At 44.1% G+C, this 22,200-nt stretch overlaps 1 protein-coding gene across 2 annotated transcripts in view; it reads right to left on the reverse strand.

Annotated features, from left to right (window-relative positions):
* The window catches only part of LOC120931247 (ADAMTS-like protein 5), a 139,954-nt gene that overhangs the window by 64,413 nt on the left and 53,341 nt on the right, over positions 1-22,200 (reverse strand). For both annotated transcript variants that reach the window (XM_040342493.1, XM_040342492.1), the window contains exons 2-5: positions 18,038-18,107; positions 9,794-9,957; positions 5,169-5,229; positions 4,988-5,090 (exon numbers count right to left, since the gene is read on the reverse strand). In XM_040342493.1, the coding sequence (XP_040198427.1) occupies positions 4,988-5,090; positions 5,169-5,229; positions 9,794-9,957; positions 18,038-18,107 (398 nt within the window). The remainder of the gene's footprint in view (positions 1-4,987; positions 5,091-5,168; positions 5,230-9,793; positions 9,958-18,037; positions 18,108-22,200) is intronic.

Consider the following 22,200-nt stretch of genomic DNA (forward strand, 5'->3'; position numbering starts at 1 on the left):
GTAAGAGTAGGGTCATGTCACAACTGAGTATAAAAAAAGAAGTGAGTTGCCTCTAAGTGTAGCAATATGGTTACATTTAATGAAGGTACAACATTTAATAACTCACATGGTTGATGATTAAAACAGGCAGATCTAAGTATGCAGGCACCTGGAGTATAGCTGTCCACACAGACCGTCCTCTGCACCGCCATCGACGTCATCCCTTCCACGCTGCTCTCCACAAGCCTTTAAAGCCTCGCTTTCAGATCGTTCTTCTGCAGGGTAGTCTTCCCGGTCACGATTGCAGACTGACAGATGCCTGCATACTTAGATTAGATGTAACCATATTTATTTCTACACTTAGAGGCGCCTCTCTTCTCTTTTATACTCTGCAGCTCCTGCTGGATTTTGCTTTTAATCCCCTTGTGGAGGCTTCCATTTGTGGATGGACATTTTATGGTTACACAACCTATCACATTGCTATAATCTTTTTATATGGACTATAAACTGAAGGATTTATGAATAAATAGTTGTGAAACAAATCATCTGAGTTTTCATTATTTCTTATGGGAAAATTTGCTTTGATATACAAGTGCTTTGGATTACAAGCATGCTTCCAGAATGAATTATGCTCGCAATCCAAGGTTTTACGGTATTACTGTTCTGGGGACACCCAAAACAAAATGTTTATTTAATCTTCAATAAAAAAAAAATGCAAATCTGCTCCACGTTATTATTTTTAAAACCAAATACATGGGCACATCAACTACAGATTACATACATAGTACACAATAGTAATGTTTTTATCGATATACATCACTGATAACTTTTAGAAATTCATATCTTGTGGTCCATGCATTAGAAGTATTTTGGATATCCTTAAAAGGCAAATGCTACATTTAAAACCTTGTGGGGTTTGTTGACTTTTGCTTACCTTCTCTACACCGAACACAGAAACTTGTTCACTTAGCCCATTCGCCATATAGAGAACAACTTTGTTTTTTCATACAAGACCTTTTCTGACTGGACAAGGAGAAGAGAGGATGACCTCAAGATCATCACCTCATCCAATCAGAGAAAGCCTCCTATTCTTTGAAAAATACAAGACATCGTCTGAATGGCGGAGGTGCCAAGCATGCATCCCACCATTTTCGGCATGCAGAAGACAAGTCGCTCAAGCAGTGCCTGGAGGAGATCAGCGCTGACTGTATGTATCACAGGCTACTACAGTGAATTTCTGCATCCATCTGGATGTGGGGTAATGAAGAACGTAACCAGGTATCTTAAATACTTCCTTGATGGAAGCAAACTTAAAAGTTCTCATGAGGTGGTACAGTAGGTGAACCCGATTTTGTGTCAATCTCGCTCTCTTTCTCGGCGAGATTGAGCACCTACGAGCCCCATCGCGGGAGCCAGCGCCGAGCTGGCTTGCCGCGATGGAGACAGAGCCGTCATAGAAGCGACGGGAGATCCGACTTGGATTCCCGCCAATTCTACACGCGTGCGGCGTTTGTTATGAATCCTGAGGGGGAAGTCCCCGCCGGATTTTAAATAAAAATTCGGCATGGGTCCCCCCCTCAGGAGCATACCGGGCCCTTAGGTCTGTTATGGGTTGTAAGGAGAGCCCCCCTACGCCGAAAAAAACGGCGTAGGGGGTCCCCCTACAATCCATACCAGACCCGTATCCAAAGCACGCTACCCGGCCAGCCAGGAAGGGAGTGGGGACGAGCGAGCGCCCCCCCCCCTCCTGAGCCGTACCAGGCTGCATGCCCTCAACATGGGGGGGTTGGGTGCTCTGGGGCAGGGGGGCGCACTGCGGCCCCCCACCTCAGAGCACCCTGTCCCCATGTTGATGAGGACAGGGCCCCTTCCCGACAACCCTGGCCGTTGGTTGTCGGGGTATGCGGGCGGGAGGCTTATCGGAATCTGGGAGCCCCCTTTAATAAGGGGGCCCCCAGATACCGGCCCCCCCACCCTAAGTGAATGAGTATGGGGTACATCGTACCCCTACCCATTCACCTGCAAGAAAAGTGGTAAAAACACAAATAAACCACACAGTGTATTAAAATATTTTATTTTTCTGCTCCGGAGGCCGCCCCCTGTCTTCTTTATTAGCTCTTTTACCAGGGGGGGCTTCTTCTTTGACGTCTTCGGGTGGGTGGGGGCCGCCGTCTGGTTCTCTTCCACCGCCGGGGGGGGTGGCTTTTAAAAAAGCCCCCACCCCCCCGGCGGGTTTCCTCCGGCGTCTTCGGCGGGGCTCTTCTTCTTCCGCTATCCCGACGGGTCTTCTCCGCTATCCGGGGGGTCTCGCCGCTCTCCGCTGTTGACTCGTCGCACCCCGGTTCTTCGTCTCGCAGTCCGGTCCCTTCTTCCGTGCTGTACGTCTTCTTCCGCGCTGTGACGTCATGTTCTTCACTTCTCTTCTCCTCCCGATGTTGACTCGCCGGTCCTCCTCGCTGAAATGACGGATGCGCGCCTTGCATCGGACCTATATAGGCCTCACAGTCCCATCATGCTCTGTACCTACCCATGTGATACCTACCACGTGGTAGGTATCACATGGGTAGGTACAGAGCATGATGGGACTGTGAGGCCTATATAGGTCCGATGCAAGGCGCGCATCCGTCATTTCAGCGAGGAGGACCGGCGAGTCAACATCGGGAGGAGAAGAGAAGTGAAGAACATGACGTCACAGCGCGGAAGAAGACGTACAGCACGGAAGAAGGGACCGGACTGCGAGACGAAGAACCGGGGTGCGACGAGTCAACAGCGGAGAGCGGCGAGACCCCCCGGATAGCGGAGAAGACCCGTCGGGATAGCGGAAGAAGAAGAGCCCCGCCGAAGACGCCGGAGGAAACCCGCCGGGGGGGTGGGGGCTTTTTTAAAAGCCACCCCCCCCGGCGGTGGAAGAGAACCAGACGGCGGCCCCCACCCACCCGAAGACGTCAAAGAAGAAGCCCCCCCTGGTAAAAGAGCTAATAAAGAAGACAGGGGGCGGCCTCCGGAGCAGAAAAATAAAATATTTTAATACACTGTGTGGTTTATTTGTGTTTTTACCACTTTTCTTGCAGGTGAATGGGTAGGGGTACGATGTACCCCATACTCATTCACTTAGGGTGGGGGGGCCGGTATCTGGGGGCCCCCTTATTAAAGGGGGCTCCCAGATTCCGATAAGCCTCCCGCCCGCATACCCCGACAACCAACGGCCAGGGTTGTCGGGAAGGGGCCCTGTCCTCATCAACATGGGGACAGGGTGCTCTGAGGTGGGGGGGCCGCAGTGCGCCCCCTGCCCCAGAGCACCCAACCCCCCCATGTTGAGGGCATGCAGCCTGGTACGGCTCAGGAGGGGGGGGGGGGGCGCTCGCTCGTCCCCACTCCCTTCCTGGCTGGCCGGGTAGCGTGCTTTGGATACGGGTCTGGTATGGATCGTAGGGGGACCCCCTACGCCGTTTTTTCCGGCGTAGGGGGGCTCTCCTTACAACCCATAACAGACCTAAGGGCCCGGTATGCTCCTGAGGGGGGGACCCATGCCGGATTTTTATTTAAAATCCGGCGGGGACTTCCCCCTCAGGATTCATAACAAACGCCGCACACGTGTAGAATTGGCGGGAATCCAAGTCGGATCTCCCGTCGCTTCTATGACGCGCTTGCTGGGATGTGCTGTCACTATTCCAGTGAGTGTGAGATGTCGGCGAGATCTCGGCACCCTGTCGCCGAGTATCAGCGCGACGCTGTCCTGCTAAAAGCACAATATCACAAACACCTACTGTATATGACTCCCGCCAGACTTGCGGCCATCTACCTATCATCAGATCCCAGTTGTTTTAGAGGATGCCAACTCCTGGGTTCGATGGTGCATGTCTGGTGGGAATGCCCCCGAATTAAACAAGTCTGGAAGAAGATTTTTAACCTCATCTACACAGTCACTGAATGCTCGGTCCCCAGGTCAGCATCTGTTGCTCTCCTAAACGCTCAGATTCCGGGTATATCCAAGCCCAATCAGTGGCTGATCCGATTTATGCTCCTCGGGGATAAAATTACCATCGCTAGGGCTTGGAAACAACCCAGGGTTTCCATTAAAGCGGTAAACCGCAAGATTTCGTGGATCATGATGCAGGAAAAGCTGGCCAGCATCCTATCTAACACGAAACAAAAATTTGAAGCTGTATGGGAACCATGGGCGTCCCACTGTGGTTTATCTCTAGATACTGGGGTACACCCTGGGCAACCTGCATCCTCCAGCTCTAGTTAGGCACATGCTCCCTTCCCTTTCTTTTTCTCTTCCCCCCACTTCTCTTTCTCTTTCCTACCTCTTATCCTTTTAAGATAGTTGTTTGACTTAAGGGTAATGTTTTATATTCGTTTTTTTATAAAAAAAACAATTTGGCAACACTATAGGCCTAATTGAATTCGTAAGTACGAGCTAGAAGTGCACTGAAGTCAAATTCGAACCCACTAATTTTCTTACGTATGCTTTTATTGGAGGGGGTGGATTGGGGGGGGCCTGGCCGGGGCACAGAATGATCCCATTAGGGGTGCCCGGGACAGGTAGGACTCCCCCGAGCGAGTGACCACTATATTCATTTTTTTTCCTCCCCTTCCCCTGTTAGCAAGCTCGTATATTTCCTTTAATCAGCCTACAATCGGGCAATATGAAGTCGGTTGAGGCCTTGTTGCTGACATTTTGCCTTATTTGTTGAATGTTTTGATGTTGTAGACACGGCCTTTGGTCATACTGTAATTGTATTCTATATTTGGAAAAATAAAAATCTATTGAAAGAAGAACGTAACCAAGTTGGATCATTATTATTCTTTTTAAAAAATAAGATAATTCCTGAACTTTAACCAATTAACATCAAGTTGTCCGATTTACTTTTCCCATTTCCTTTTTATTTCTTTGTTTGCTAATTAGTTTTAATTATTATTATTTTTTATTATTTTATTTGTTGATTTATAGATGGATTTGCCATTTAGCTTATTCAACAAGTATAAACGATGCATTAATTACCTGACTGGAAAGGGGTCCATTTGTAATAATTTCCCATTAAAGGCTTATTGTTGTATGCAGAACATTGGAAATGCCTGAAATCAGTCACCCCTGATGGACAGTCCTGCACAGGAAGAAATCGGTCACTGAATGTTAAATTAGAGAGCTGAGCGCGCACAGGACAGGAACTTCAGGAACTTACCTTCATGTTACATGCTTGATATTGTCTTATGTCACCCAGGCAGTCTGGACCTGCAGCATCTCTATTGAGAAACAGCAACGATTATGAATGAAAGCAGCAAGAGTTAACTTTGTAACCAGAAACCAATATGACATTATCTCGTTACAAAAATACATCTGAAGATTTGAGAACAGACATACAAATTCTTCCACTGACAACTTAGCAGGAAAGGACATGTTTTCAGCATATAAATAAGAGGCGTCATAACAAAGATAGCTGTCCTAAATAATGAGTTTGTCTCACAAAGAGCACATAGTTTGGCTGTGTAAGATAAAAGAAATTTCTTATATTGCATAATGAAAGCCTATAAACAGTCTTAAGGCATGCATCATAAAATGACACCCAATCATATACTTGGCAGTAATGACGTATCCTATAAGCACTTAAGCCCCCAAACACCAATGGGCTTATTTAACAAACGCAAAGAGCAATGTCTAAAGAGTAATGACCAAAACCAACTCATTCGATTTTCATCTCATTAGATCAGAGCAAGATTGCGGTTTATTTTTATGGGCCATTCGGTTCTTACGTCTATGTATAATAATGATTAACGCATATATTAAATTGGGTTCTGGTAGGCTTGGAAAGCCAGCTAGCAGGAAGAATTACCATACTTGTTGTAAGCCCTTACATTTGGTGCTAGAAATAAAGTTGATTCCACCATTTGGATGACGTTAACTTCTGACCTAATTCCATGAATTTGGATTTCTTGAGTCTAATCCAAAACTCAATGTTACCTTTGGTAGTTTGGATTCCCAAAATGTTTTCAAGAGATCCACATACACTACGCCGCCGTACCTTACCTGGCGTATATTCGAATCCTCAGCGAGTTTGCGCCGTAAGTTACGGCGGCGTAGTGTATTTCTGGCGGCGGATTTCAAATTGGGCGGGTTGGGGGCGGATTTCATTTAAATGAAGCGCGTCCCCGCGCCGAATAAACTGCGCATGCGTCGCCCCGAAATTTCCCGCCGTGCATTGCGCTAAATGACGTCGCTAGGACGTCATTTTTTTAACTTAGACGTGAGTTACGTCCATCCCTATTCACGGACAACTTACGCAAAAAATAAAAATATTTCAAATTTCGACGCGGGAAAGACGGCCATACTTAACATGACAAGTCTATCTATACGGCGCAAAATACCAGCTTTAACTATACACCGGAAAAAGCCGACTACAGACGACGTTAGAAAATGCGACGGCCGCACGTATGTTCGTGGATCGTCGTAAATCGCTAATTTGCATTCCCCGACGTGGAAAACGACGCAAACTCCACCCAGCGGGCGCCGAAGTATTGCATCTAAGATCCGAAGGCGTACGAAGCCGTACGCCTGTCGGATCTTACCCAGATGCTGTCGTATCTTGGTTTGAGGATTCAAACTAAAGACACGACGCGGGAAATTTGAAAATACGCCGGCGTATCAGTAGATACGCTGGCATACTTCGTCTGTGGATCTGGCCCTATATCTGCTTATATCTGCAGCTGCTCTCTGGGCACCCTTATGCCTCGTACACAAGACCATTTTTCTCGGCAGAGAAAATAACGTTTTTCCCCCAACGGGATTCCTCTCAAGCCTGCCTTTCATACACACGTTCAGGCCAAGTATGATGGGACTATAAAGGGGAAGTTCCATTGAAACGGCGCCACCCTTTGGGCTGCTTTCGCTGATCCCCGTGTTAGTAAAAGTTTGGTGAGACAGGATTTGCGCTTTTCAGCCTTGTGCTTTTCAGTCTGTTACAGCCTGACAAATGTGACATCTCCATTACGAATGCTAGTTTTACCAGAACGAGCACTCCCGTCTCATACTTGATTCTGAGCACACACGTTTATTTCCCCCTCAGAAAAGCATACACACGATCGGTTTTCCCGAGTCCACCAGGAATCCCGACGGGAAAAAAGAAAGCTGGTTCTCTTTTTTTCCCCGCCAGTTTTCTCGTCGGGAAAACTGTGATGGAGCATACACATGGCCGGTTTTCCCGGCCAAAAGCTCCCATGGCAGTTTTCCCAACGGGAAAACCGATCGTGTGTACGAGGCATCAGATTGACCTGCAGTGCCACTACGACCCACCCTTCTACTATAGTATCCCCTTTCAAAGGAAGTGGTTTCTCAAACCATACTCAACACTTTTTCATAATTTGCTGCTTCGCTCTATAAAGTTGGGTAAATTTTGATTCATGGTATGGGCACCCTGGTCTACCAATTGACTTATGTACAACCAGCCTGTTGGGTTGTTCCTGATAAATCAGTGCCGCCAGCTATAGCCAGCAACACTGATCAGTGTGTTCTGATGGGAAGGCTCCCTACCATCAGAACACAGTACACAGTGGAAAAGATTCCCCCATCCACCTTGAATGTCTGGATGGGGGAATCTGACCATTTAATTTTTCTTCAACCCCCTGGTTGAAGGCAAAAAAATATATGAATGAATGGGTTGCCTAACACACAATTTTCTGGAACTCGGTTATGACTTTAATGGAACTTCAAGTTCAGAAATTACAGATTTCAGAAGTTCCCAAATTTTGTTTATAGAGTTGGCTTTTTCACAGTAACAACTGATCAAACTTTCCAGAAATTCCCCTCATCTCTAGATTTAGAGCTGCAACAAACTGTAAAACGAATGCCCAATACACACGATCGGAAATTCCGACAAGAAATCCGTGGATTTTTTCTGACGGAATGTTGGCTTAAACTTGTGTTGCATACACACGGTCACACAAATCTTGTCTGAAATTCCGACCGTCAAGAACGTGATGACGTACAAGTCGTACGACGGGCCAAGATCAATGAAGTTCAGCTTTTCTACTTGATTCTGAGCATGCATGTTTTTTTGCGCGTCTGAATTGCATACAGATGAACGGAACCTGCTCTCAATCTTTTGTTGGTGGAAATTCCAACAACAAAAGTCAGATGGAGCATACACAGGGTCGAAATTTCTGTCCAAAAGCTCACATCGGACTTTTCTTGTCGGAATTTCCGATCGTATGTAAGCGGCATTAGACTAAAGAACCTCCACTTTTGTTATCATTCCAAATATTAGTGTGCATTACCTCATGATATATATTTACAGTATCTCACAAAAGTGAGTACATCCCTCAAATTTTTGTAAACATATTTACGCGACAACACTGAAGAAACTGCACTTTGCTATACAGTAGTGAGTGTACAGTTTGGTTAACAGTATAAATATGCTGTCCCCCTCAAAATAACTCAACACACAGCCATTAATGTCTAAACCACTGGCAACAAAAGTGAGTACACCCCTAAGTGAAAATGTCTAAATTGGGCCCAAAGTGTCAATATTGTGTGTGGTCACCAATATTTTCCAGGACTGCCTTAACCCCCTTGGGCATGGAGTTCACCAGAGTCTCCAAAGGGAGGGGATCATGCTCTGCTTCAGTATGTCACAGTACATGTTGGCATTAATGGTTTCCTCAGTGAACTGTAGCTCCCCAGTGCTGGCAGCACTCATGCAGCCCCAGACCATGACACTCCCACCACCATGCCTGACTGTAGGCGAGACACACTTGTCTTTGTACTCCTCACCTGCTTACCGCCACACACGCTTGACACCATCTGAACCAAATAAGTTTAACTTGGTCTCATCAGACCACAGGACATGGTTCCAGTAACCCATGTTCTTAGTCTGCTTGTCTTCATCAAACGGTTTGCTTTCTTGTGCATCATCTTTAGAAGAGGCTTCCTTCTGGGATGACAGCCATGCAGACTAATTTGATGCAGTGTACGGCGTATGGTCTGATCACTGACAGGCTGACCCCCCGTCCCTCCAACCTCTGCAGCAATGCTGGCAGCACTCATACTTCTACTTCTCAAAGACAACCTCCTGGATATGAGGCTGAACACGTGCACTCATCTTTCCTGTACGGAGTGGAACCTGTCCTGTTAAACCGCTGTATGGTCTTGGCCACCGTGCTGCAGCTCAGTTTCAGGGTCTTGGCAATCTTCCTATAGCCTAGGCCAGCTTTATGTATAGCAACAGTTATTTTTTTCAGATCCCCAGAGGTGCCATGTTGCACTTCCAGTGACCAGTATGAGGAAGTGAGAGCGATAACACCAAATTGAACACACCTGCTCCCAATTCACATCTGAGACCTGTAACACGAGTCACATGACACCGGGGAGGGAGAATGGCTAATTGGGCCCAATTTAGACATTTTAATTTAGGGGTGTACTCAGCTTTGTTGCCAGTGGTTTAGACATTAATGGCTGTGTGTTGAGTTATTTTGAAGGTAACAGCAAATTTACACTGTTATACAAGCTGTACACTCACTACTTTACATTGTAGCAAAGTGTAAATTCTTCAGTGTTGTCACATGAAAAGATATAATAAAATATTTAAGAAAAATGTGAGGGGTGTACTCACTTTCGTGAGATACTGTATATTAAACAGAACCATGCTAAATAATTAAAATTTTCAAAAAAAAAGTCCCAAAAATTCAACCTGGGGTACTAACCTTCACTTGTGTGCACAGACACAAACCCCAGTAATATTTTTCTATTATTACACACATTTGTAGAAACGTCAGTAAAAAAATGTCTGCGTTGGTCTGTATGAGTATTATCATATACCTCACAATACACTGCCGCGTGCGCACTGCAGCTCCCCCTCCACATGTCCGAGAACAGGGAGACCAGCTTTGCCATGAACCCCACTCATTGCTGGACCTCTGTGGTAGACTATGCTCGGGGCCAAAATTGATGACTGTTCCGCTGTTAAACAATGGTCTTTGAACCTACAAAAACAAAAAAGACAAAGTAAATCTGAATTCACCTTATAAGATAACCATTTATATTTATAATTGTAAAACATGAAATGTCATTTGAAATCTGGATTCCACCATTTGTAACTAAAGGAAACTTCTGCCTGCAGAAAACAATAAAACAGTCCAAACATGATTTATATTGGCAATTCCTTTTTCTCGTAGCTTTCTCTCATTATCACTCAGTGAAAACAGTACAGAGTATCTAGCCCTGGGGTATGCAGTAGACCCAGAATGGAATGAGGCCAATGTTGTTTACATATATACTTAGCATTGTGAACATGGAATATGGTCTGGCGGTTCCATCATCCATTTTCTGAAGAGAGCACAGCCTTATCACAAGAGAAAACACTCGTCTTGTGTTTCCAAACCTAGTAAAACATGGATTTGCAGGATGACAAGCCAACAATAAAAACAGCGTGTTGGGACAATGAAATTGTGGCAGAAAATGAATGAGGTGGTAACATCAGCTTTATGCACCAGTGACAGGGAAATCAGTCTCCGCTGTGACAGTTCAATAATACGCTCCAAATTCCACAACCTACAAAAGGGAAACAAAGAAACTGCCAGCAGATAATACTCACCTGCTCAGTGCAATACATCTATAAAATAATAATACAAATAATGACATTGTAAAGCCCCTCTGTGATCCTCTATAGAGTGGAGACACAAAGGACATTCAAGCACCTATTCTGGCAACCAGCATTTGTATTAGACAAAAAGGAGGAATTTTAGCTGTTGCTTTAAGTGTAGCACCCTTTACTTAAGGTAGGTGCTAGAGGTAAGGCGTTTTGGGTGATCGCTGCCAGGCAGGTAAATTTAAGCAGGCCTATGCTTCAGGCCCCCTGAGCTATTGGCCCCCTGAGCAACCCAGAAGTGCCGTCATCCACACGGCCCATCACCCACCTGGAACTGACGTCACAGCCCCGGCTCCCTGTGTGATCGAGATACAGGAACCGGCGCCACCCTCTCCACTAAACCGCAGCCATCCACAAGTGACTGTCCTCCGGATGTTCCATGGTTTTACATGCCTTATCTCATCCAATGTTTGTGAGTATGTTTGCTCTATTTGTCCAATAAATGATATGCAACATACTGCACTTGGCGCCATTGTGTTCTCCCCCCAGCTGATTCCAGATTTTCTTCCCATCTGCACTGGGCTGCCTTCAAGTGTTGTAATATGAACTAAAAGGACTTTTTAACAGTCTCAAGTTTTTACCAGTGCCTTGTTTTTAAGAATTTCCTTGCTTTTAGTTCTGTTCACATCGCTGCTGGTGCAAGCGCAAATTCTCTCCTATGTCTATGCTTCAGGCTAGGCCTGCTTGTTTTGATCTGGGGGCAGAGAGTGGTTAGTGTAGCAGTGGGTGTGACCACCTGTGCGTCAGTTCTTGGGCGCCTCCCCTGCTTCCAGGGAGAATGTTCTGGAAGAGAGGCAGGGCTGAGGACTGGAGTGACAGGGAGCTCATGTGAGGAGCCCTGACCAATGCGCAACTGGAATTGGCAGGGGGCAGGCCTGGAATTGGCAGGGGTGGGCCAATTCTCATAACCCTCCCTCCCCCAAAAGCTCAGGTCCAGCCGACTGGAGGGTAGTTGTCGGCTGAGAGACGTGAAGATTGAAATGCTAGATCACAGCAGGAGGCCCACCCCCATCTGGGGGGGGGGGGGGTGTGCACGCATTGGCAGAGGAGCCCAGGAGCTGGGAGAGAGCCTCGTCCTTACACAGTCCTGGAAGAGGTGTCTTGGAACAGAGGGGCTGGATTAGTGAGTGGAACGCATGTCCAGTTAAGTTCCTCACCATGGACTCGGCAGGAGAAGGTCGGTGAGTGAGGCACAGTGGATATCTGGAGGAGATGTGCCAGGGGAGCTGGGTGCAAGGCCAGAGGAGAAACTGTGGGGTTTTGTGTCAAATCAATGTGGCCTGCGGGCACAGGATTTGCAAGTCGGGCTAGCTGGGATTAGTAATCCACCAACTAATGCAAGCTGCTGAACAACTAGGCCGCAAGAAGGGATACTGCAGGCCCCTGGCCTATTAACAGTTCAGCAAGTCAGCAAGCATCTTGGACTATTCAGAGTAATTCTTGGTGTAAAGTGAAGATAAAGGTGGAAAGACCAATAGTTCACAGTAAGGTTTTGTGCAGGAGGAGAGGAGTCCTGAGAGTAACAGTAACAGTCTGCAGAAGTTGATGCAGAGGAGGAGCAACTGCCTGCAGGAGTTATGCAGGGAAAGTGACTGTAAATATCAGAGTATCAGTTCTTCACAAGCTCAATCCAATTAACCAATTCTATAAATTAAGAGATTTTTGTTGTTATTCTGTCTCACACTGTTAAAAAAAAAAACACCTACCATTAAAATTATAGACTGATCATTTCTTTGTCAATGGGCAAATGTACAAAATCAGCAGAGGATCAAATACTTTTTTCCCCCTCACTGTACTTTAATATTATATGGTGGTTTCAGGAGTTCTTCTGCTCCCAATTACTTTGATTATGTTAGAGAAGATCACCGCTCAAGGTAGGTCTATTGTAGGGTCGTTTCACAAATATAGGACTCCAAGGGTGCAGGCAATGCACTAAGGCAAATATTGGTATAAAGATGAGGGATGGACAGCCGCACTCCAAACCAAACGGGTTGTCTTTATTCAAATCAACAGCAAGAACACAGCAGATCACAGCAATAGGAACAGGAGAATACCGACGTTTCGCACTGGCTTCAGTGCTTATTCATGGCTGATGGACGAGAGGACATCCGTGATAGGCGGAACACTGAACAGAGGCCCTGCTGGGAAAATTTGTGTTCCGCCTATCACAGAACAGTCTGAGGAGAAGGCGCGGCTTTCAAATCATGGACGCTCGCAGCAGACGGAGACTGAAACGTGAGTGATGTGAGTGGGGGCAAGTGATGGCACAGTGGGGGCAAGTGATGGCACAGTGGGGGCAAGTGATGGCACAGTGAGGGCAAGTGATGGCACAGTGGGGGGGGCAAGTGATGGCAAGTGATGGCACAAATTTTCCCAGCAGCGCCTCTGTTCTGTGTTCCTGCTATCACGGATGCCTTCTCATCCTCGGACGAGAGGACATCCGTGATAGGCGGAACACTGAACAGAGGCCCTGCTGGGAAAATTTGTGTTCCGCCTATCACAGGACAGTCTGAGGAGAAGGCGCGGCTTTCAAATCATGGACGCTCGCAGCAGACGGAGACTGAAACGTGAGTGATGGCACAGTGGGGGCAAAGTGATGGCACAGTGGGGGCAAAGTGATGGCACAGTGGGGGGCAAGTGATGGCACAAATTTTCCCAGCAGCGCCTCTGTTCTGTGTTCCTGCTATCACGGATGCCTTCTCATCCTCGGACGAGAGGACATCCGTGATAGGCGGAACACTGAACAGAGGCCCTGCTGGGAAAATTTGTGTTCCGCCTATCACAGGACAGTCTGCGGTTGTTTCTGTCAGCGGTTGTTCTGGCTACCCCTCAGCTTCCAGAAAGTCTAGTAAGAAGGGGGTAGTCTTATATGGCGAGTATATCTCAAAACCAAAATTTTTCCTGGAAAATTTGGGGGTCGTCTTATACGCCCAGTCGTCTTATACACCGGCAAATACGGTAGGTCCCTTACTCAACAGATGGGCTGATCTTCCATCAAAACTTTGATATTTCTAGCCTTTCCATGGCTGATTAGAGTCAGACCAGCGATACAAGAAACTATATTTCACCAAGACTACTATAGAGAGAGATATCTGCCAGTCCTCATTCCAATGCAGGAAAAATAGGAACTTTCCTCCTTGACTTTGCTGATGTGTGGATGCAGCACTGGCACAATAAAAGGGCTCATGTTGGAACAGCTTTGTGTTTAAGAAGTACTGAATGTGCCCGTTATTGCCCTCTAGGTAACCCCCCCCCTAGACTGTCCTAAATTGTCACAAGCTATGCTTGAATGTGTCTTTGGCAGCCTCTCCTTATAGTCACAAGGCTTAATTCCTATGATAAGAGGAGTAGAACTTCTTTGGAACTCAAGTGCTTTCAGTAAAATGACATATCAAGCCAACCAATACATGTCTCCAGGAAAACCTTGCTATTACCGGATCAGCTTCTTTGCCTCTTAAGTAAATATTGTTCATTCCCAATCCACAGATCACCTGGATAGTGTGAAGAATAAGGTGGAGTTTGACAAGATTCTGATATCCATGTACTTTGTACCCGTCTATATTGTCTGAGAGCTTCAAGAGCACGATGACATGTTCACTTCTTAGACAACACAATCAAGTCTGCAACTAGTATTTACGTTCAAGGTGACCTTCTGTCTATAGATATTTTTAGAAAGTAACTAGGTACTGTGAGTTTTAGATAGCAGTTGAATTATTAATATTGCCCATAATAGGCATATCTGTCTATTTCTCAATGAGACAGCTGTGCATGAGCTGTCACGTCCAACCACCCACCCACTGTGGCATTTCTAAAAAGGACCCTCACTTTCCCTGCTGGATGTAATGCCTGTGATCACACAGAGGGGTTGATTTACTAAAAGAATGGAGGCCATCTATTTTGGAAATTGTATGTTAGAAAATAAGGAATAAAGATTTAAAACTGTTCTAAAAGGCAGAAGTTTTTTTTACGTTAATGCATTCTCTGCATTAAACACTTGCCCTTACTTGCTGGACTTGATACCCGTGGATCATCAGCCTCAGAGGCAGAACGGCGATCTGCCTATGTAAACAAGGCAGATCGCTGTTCTGTCAGTAGGGAAAGGATTGATCCTGTGTTCCTGCAAAGCAGGGACATAGATCCATGCCATTTCCCCTAGTAAAAGCACCTCCCACAGTACAGTAAAACACTGGTTAGGCACACAGTTAACTTTTTGATCACCCCTGATGTTTAACTTCTTCCCAGTCAGTGTCATTAGTACAGTGAGAGTGCATATTTTTAGCACTGATCACTGTATTAGTGTTATTGGTCCTCAAAAAGTGTCGAAAATGTCAGCTAGTGTCTGACTGTCTGCCGCAATATTACAGTCCTGCTATAAATCACTGATTGCTGACATTACTAGTAAAAAAAAAAAAATAGAGAGATAGATAGAGGAGATAGATAGATCGAGAGATAGATAGAGGAGATAGATAGAGGAGAGAGATAGATAGATAGATAGATAGATAGATAGATAGATAGATAGATAGAGGAGATAGATAGATCGAGAGATAGAGGAGATAGATAGATCGAGAGATAGATAGAGGAGATAGATAGATAGATAGATAGATAGATAGATAGATAGATAGATAGATAGATAGATAGATAGATAGATAGATAGATAGATAGAGGAGAGAGATAGATAGATAGATAGATAGATAGATAGATAGATAGATAGATAGATAGATAGATAGATAGATAGATAGAGAGATAGATAGATAGATAGATCGAGAGATAGAGGAGATAGATAGATCGAGAGATAGATCGAGAGATAGATCGAGAGATAGATCGAGAGATAGATAGAGGAGATAGATAGATAGATAGATAGATAGATAGATAGATAGATAGATAGATAGAGGAGAGAGATAGATAGATAGATAGATAGATAGATAGATAGATAGATAGATAGATAGATAGATAGATAGATAGATAGATAGATAGATAGATAGAGCTATATAGATATATATCCCATAGTTTGTAGACAATATAACTTTTGCGCAAACCAATCAATATACGCTTATTGGGATTTTTTTTTTTACCAAAAATATGTAGTAGAATAAAATAAAAAAAAAACTGCGCTAAGACAAACTATTTAAATCAGAAAAACATAGGCAGCAGCACTGGTGGGATAAACATAAATGTACATAAAGAAAGAAAGAAAGAACGGCGCCAATGGAAGTTAATTTAAATCGATCCTCAAAAAGAAAATATATTAAAAATAACTGATGAAATGTGGCAATCCCAAGGGTGAGTATGGTGCCAGTATAACATAAAAAACAGAGTCACAGAAGGACCATAGATTGTACAAGTCCAAAGAAGTCCAATTAGGTAACACCACAGTGCTTGGAACCGAAGTGCCCACCACCATAGATAAATTGGCCGCTTTCCAAAAATAAGCCAAAACGCACAGTCGGCTATGACCCAGCAGCGGCATTTGTACTGTATAAAATGGACCTCAGACCCAATGCGGACACCCTGGACACTCCTCCGGTACGCCGTATACTCGTATGCTATATGAGAAGCTTCATTTGTTTGTACTTATTTTCCACTCACTTCGACTTTTGCTAGCTGGAGCCCTTTAAACAAATCTCTATGCAAGTGTTCTGAAACTTGCATATAGATTTGTTTAAAGGGCTCCAGCTAGCAAAAATGGAGGTGTCAGAGTGAGTGGAAAATAAGTACAAACAAATGAAGCTTCTCATATAGCATACAAGTATACGGCGTACCGGAGGAGTGTCCAGGGTGTCTGCATTGGGTCTGAGGTCCATTCTGAGGTCCTTTTTTTTTTACAGTACAAAGGCCGCTGCTGGGTCATAGCCGACTGTGTCATGGGTCACATGACCCATGACACATGTCATGTCGACTGTGTCATGGGTCATTTCAAGCACTGTGGTGTTACCTGAATGAACTTCTTTGGACTTGTACAATCTACGGTCCTTCTGTGCCTTTGTTTTTTTTATGTTATAATGGCACCATACTCATCAGGGCTGATCCTAGGCAGGGTGCACAGGGTGCATTGCACCCAGGCGCCTGCAGAGGTGGGGGCGCCGAACATCTAACAGACTCTCTAACAGAAGCCCTCTCTGTGTCCATTAGAGGTCCCAATAAAGTACTCTGCTTCTCTTCCTGTATTTTGTTTATTGTTAAGAGATCACTTAAGGATCCCAGATTAATGAAGACTTCGTGGGGGAGCATCTCTGTGGTTGAGTCATTGCCATTGAAACATTTGTAATGGGGAGCAGTTGGTAAAATTACGACGCCCATGTGGGGGCGCCAGAAATATTTCTGCACCCAGGCGCCTGTGACCCTAGGATCGGCCCTGATACTCACCCTTGGGATTGCCAGATTTCATCAGTTATTTTTAATATATTTCTTTTGTGAGGATCGATTTAAATTAACTTCTATTGGCGCAGTTCTTTATTTATTTATGTAGTAGAATACATATTGGCCTAAATTGATGAAGAAATTCGATTTATTTTTATCAATTTTTTACTGGATATCGTTTATGGCAGAAAGTAAAAAATATTGTTTTTTTTTTAAAAGAAAATTGTCTTTCTTTTTTATTTATAGCGCATAAAATAAAAAAACGCAGAGGTGATAAAAAAGAATGCTCTATTTGTGGGAAAAAGGGACATTTTATTTGGGTACAGCATCACACGGCCTTGCAATTGTCAGTTAAATAATGCAGTGCTGTATCGCAAAAAATGGCCTGGTCATAAAGGGGGTACATTTTCCGGGGCTTAAGTGGTTCAGGTAAAAAAAAAAAAATGAATACCACGAGTTCTATGATTGACAAGGTGAAGAGGATGGGTGGATACATCACACTCTTCACTTTGTCCAATGAGAAAATACTTTGTTTTCATTGAAAAAAATGCAAGATGCTCTGCTAGTGGCGGTGGTGCCAAGTGAGCAACCCCCTGTAGTTGGTGTGCAATGGGGCAGCTGCTGGGCACAGGAACCAGAATATTGCAGAGATCCAGAGAACCAACTACTACACTGACAGCTGTCACAGTGGTCCATTAGGCATGAGATACACGTTCTTACATTGTGCCAAGCTTGACCAATATAACCATGGAATTAAGATCATACCTGGGAGTTCAACTTTAAGGTGCACAAATCCTGGTTACAGTGCCCTTAGGGAAAAGTCATTACATGATGGTCCTGCCTTAGCAGCATACACCAGAATGATTTTGTGGAGCCTGAACTGACATCTCAATAGTATGTAAGGTTGTTTCTCTTAGAAAGGCTTGGCTGGGCAAATACAATACATACACAGCAAGAAGCAGAAGTGCTTTTAATAAACTCAAACTATAAATAATATGTAGCCCCTGAGAAAGGGGGAAATATTCTTGCCAAATTGATCAGGCTCTCATTAACTGTACCTGGCAGGAAGATGGGATAATATGAAGGAACAAAACTGCATACAGAGTAGCCAGACATCGATATATCAACCTGGAGGAGAAAACAAAATAAACATAAATAAATCTGGCAAACCTATACTATAAATTAGAATAAATTATATACGTAACAAATACTCTCTTTTCAGTAAAAATATGAATTTGTGCTACAGAATAATAAAAATGTGTTTTATTGTATTATAACTTATTTTCCTGGACCTTAAAGGGATTGTAAAGGAAAAAATCCCCTAAATACCTTCTTTTACCTTAGTGCAGTCCTCCTTCACTTACCTCATCCTTCCATTTTGCTTTTAAATGTCCTTATTTCTTCTGAGAAATCCTCACTTCCTGTTCTTTTGTCTAACTACACACAGTAATGCGAGGCTTTCTCCCTGATGTGAATGCTTGAAATATATCACTCTATGTGTAACGCATCTATATAATATATGAGTTTCACTTTTTGAATTGAATTACTGAAATGAACTTTTTGATGATATTCTAATTTTATGAGATGCACCTGTGTATATATATATTCTATTGTCCTTATTGAAAAGGTGGGGATACTTATTCTTAGACATGTTTCACCGACATGATAACCAGCATCATCAGGAAGAAGGCAGAATATGTGTAGGCAAAGTTTTTCAGCCCAATAACAGCCACAATGGTGGACAAACCAACACTGCAAAGTGTACCTACAGCGAATTCCTTGGCTTAAAAAATGGACCAATGGGGAAAGGCCCCATAAGCAAGAATGACCATTGGAAGATGGCCTGTCCCATCATTGGAAGATGGCCTGCCACAGATGGCCTACCCTCCCTTCTAGATTGTAAGCTTTAACGAGCAAAGCCCTCTGATCCCTCATGTATTGATTTGTATTGTGACTGTACTGTCTTCCCTGATGTAAAGCGCTGTGCAAACTTTTGGCGCTATATAAATCCTGTATAATAATAATAAATAACAATAATCAAAGAACGAAGATTATAATTCTTTCTCAAGGGAGAATGAGATCCTGTAAAAAAAAAAAAAAAACATGATCTCAATATCCCTGCAGAGAGAATTATAATCCTTGTTCTTTGATGTAGGGTGTAGTAGGATCTTGCCGTATTCCAGTGGGCACTCTTGCTTATAGGGTCTTTTCGCCTTGGTCCTTTTTTTTGAGCTGAGGGATGACTGTAGATATGCTTTGCTGCTTCTGCTCGGATGCAATAAGGATAATAGAATATTATATATATATATTTTAGGGCTGTTACTGATCAACATTTTTGTGTTCGATTATTCTTTTTTTTTTTAAATCGATTAATCGACTAATTTCGATTAATTTTTAACGCACATACAGATCCAACTACTTTTAGCTGATCTCCTCCTTGCAGGCCGATTCCCAGTGCAGCTACCAACCACTGGAAAAATGGATAGCAGGATACAAAAAACACACAAAGGCAGCTCTCGATGGGAATAGCATTAAAACTTTTATAGTCTTCAAGTAGGTAACAAAATAAATATTGCACTGGAGATAAGATCGATGTAGCTACATAAACTGTAAAAATGGTGCGAGTAATACCAAACGGTAGCAAAAGCAGTCATAAAAACATGTAGCTAAGTATGATACTGGTATAAAAATGTGTACAACGATACCACTGAGGAATCCAGATGAGGAGAGGTTAACATCAGTCCGTCGGCATGTAGATGTCCCATGAAGGGAACTATCACAACTCCCAGTGGATGGTTGTAGAATCCCAGATTGATAGAGGGAAGTGTAACAGCCCTCGCGTGTGGCAGATAGTAAGGTCCCGCCGGCATGCAGATATGAAGGCACAGCAAAGGAGCCCTTCAGATGGACACGGCAAGCCCCGCCGGTGTCCGTGACGTCACCGGATCTCCGACGGAACTCCCGGAAGCCGGCGGAGAGGTGAGTACCAATCAAAATAATTTTAATCGATCAAAAAAAATTTGATCGATCAAAAAAAATTAAAGATTAATCGATGAATTAATAGTTAATTTCCACAGCCCTAATTTATTTATATATATATATATATATATATATATATATATATATATATATATATATATATATATACACACACACACACACACACTATGTATACATAACAAGTTTGCCAACGCTATAATTATGTCAAACAGCATATACACTAGGTATTTGGTTGGGGTATACCGACTGTAGGCTGGAATCTATCAAATTATTATACTACAGGCAAAAGAGAGAACAGGCAAAACTAATTCTACATGAGTAATGTCACCAGCTACTGACCTGAATGATCCTGAACAAAGTTCATAAACTAGTGAACGACTAAGCATAAAAAAATTGCATTTCTTTTTAAAAGGAGTATCTTGTATGCATGCGATGATGAAGAAAGAGTAGCTGAACTGAATTTATTCTCTCTTAAGAGGAGATTAAAGTGATTGTAAAGCTTTATTTTTATTGTTTTTGTTTTTAAACAGCAAACATGTTATACTTGCCTACTCTGTGTAGTGGTTTTGCACAGAGCAGCCCGGATCCTCCTCTTCTCGGGTCCCCCTGACGGCGCTTCTGGTTCCTCCCCCCTGCTCAGTGCCCCCATATGAAGCTGCTTTCCATAGCAGCACTTGTGCATGCTCGATCCCAAGCCAGGCTGCTTGCATCCATTTAGACGCACAGCCTGGCTCAGTCTAGCCCCACCCCTGCTGACAGGTTTGTGAGCCAATGGCTCCCACTGCTCTCAGCCAAGCCTGTGAGAGCCGAGAGAGGGGAGAAGAGCTGCTGCAGAGTGCACAGCGCTGGACCAAGATTGGGTTCAGGTGAGTATTTTTTTTTTGGGGGGGGGGGGGGGTATTAACAGTTATTATGGTCCAGCTCTGAGTAAGGGGGTGCGCCCCCAAAACGCATCAGCTTGGCACCACAGCAGGATGTTTTTGGAGTACACTTGTCCTACATTGTATGGCATCTTGTGGTTTATGAGCTTTTATTAGTTACACTCTTGGGAGTATGCATTTTTACCCATTTTCATTCACTCAAACAAATAAATGTTTGGTACTGCAATAGGTGCTTACGCCTTCCTGTTTGTTTTTGTAGTTCCACTATGAACATTTTTTTTACCCTAAATGCAGAGAATGCATTAAAAATAAAAAACCTTTTACCTTTAAAACCACTTTAAGGGGGATATGATCACTATGTGTAAATAAATAAGTGGTCCGTACTGTATAGTGAACTTGGTGTATGCTTATTTACTTGTAGGTCATTACAGAGGACAAGGGGGCACTCTTTAAGTCTGCAAGATAAAGACATTTAACCTCCACATATGGGAAGGCTTCTTCACAATAAGAGCTGTGGAAATATAGAATAGCCTCCCTTAAGAAATAGTTCAGGCCAGCTCAGTAGATTGTTTTATAAAAGAGCTGGATGCATTTCTAAAAGCTTATAAAAGATAATAACCAGTTAAATTTTAAGTATTAACAGAGATTGTTGATCCAGGGAATATCCGATTGTCTTCTAGAGCAGGGATCTTCAAACTCTTTAAACAAAGGGCCTGTTTACTGTCCTTTAGACTTTAGGAGGGCCAATGGCCCACTATGGTTAATGGAAGTAGAAAATGCCTTGGGCTTGGTGTGTCAGTAGGGGTGAAAAAAATTACATAACGGCTGTGGTCAGTAGGAGAAGAAGGAATAGTGCTCCATCATTGGTGTCAGTGGGAGGAATGGTGCCCCACTCTTGTCATCAGCGAGAGGAATTATGCACCCCTGTCGGTGTTGATGGAATGACTGTTGCCTCATAAATGGTGTCGGTAAGAGGAAATAATGCCTTGTATAAATGAGAGAAATAGTGCCCCAAGGGCTGCATCTGGCCCTTGGGCCACAGTTTGGAGACCAATGTTCTAGAACAGTGGTTCTCAACCTGGGGGTCGGGACCCCTCCCCGGGGTTCAAATTATTTGCCAGGGGTCACCAAATCCTGGGCTGTTCCTGAAGGCCGCACCTCTTTTGCAGCCACCCAGCACTGCCACTCTCCCACCAGCACTGCCACTCATCCCAACTCTCCCACCAGCACTGCCACTCATCCCAACTCTCCCACCCCCAAGAAGCAAGGGAAGGAATAAAAATAGAGAATATGTGGAAAGGAAAAGAGGGGGGAACAACAAATAAAAAGGGAGAGAAAGA

This window comes from Rana temporaria, chromosome 3 (genome assembly GCF_905171775.1).
Source record: "Rana temporaria chromosome 3, aRanTem1.1, whole genome shotgun sequence".
Classification (NCBI taxonomy): Eukaryota; Metazoa; Chordata; class Amphibia; order Anura; family Ranidae; genus Rana; species Rana temporaria.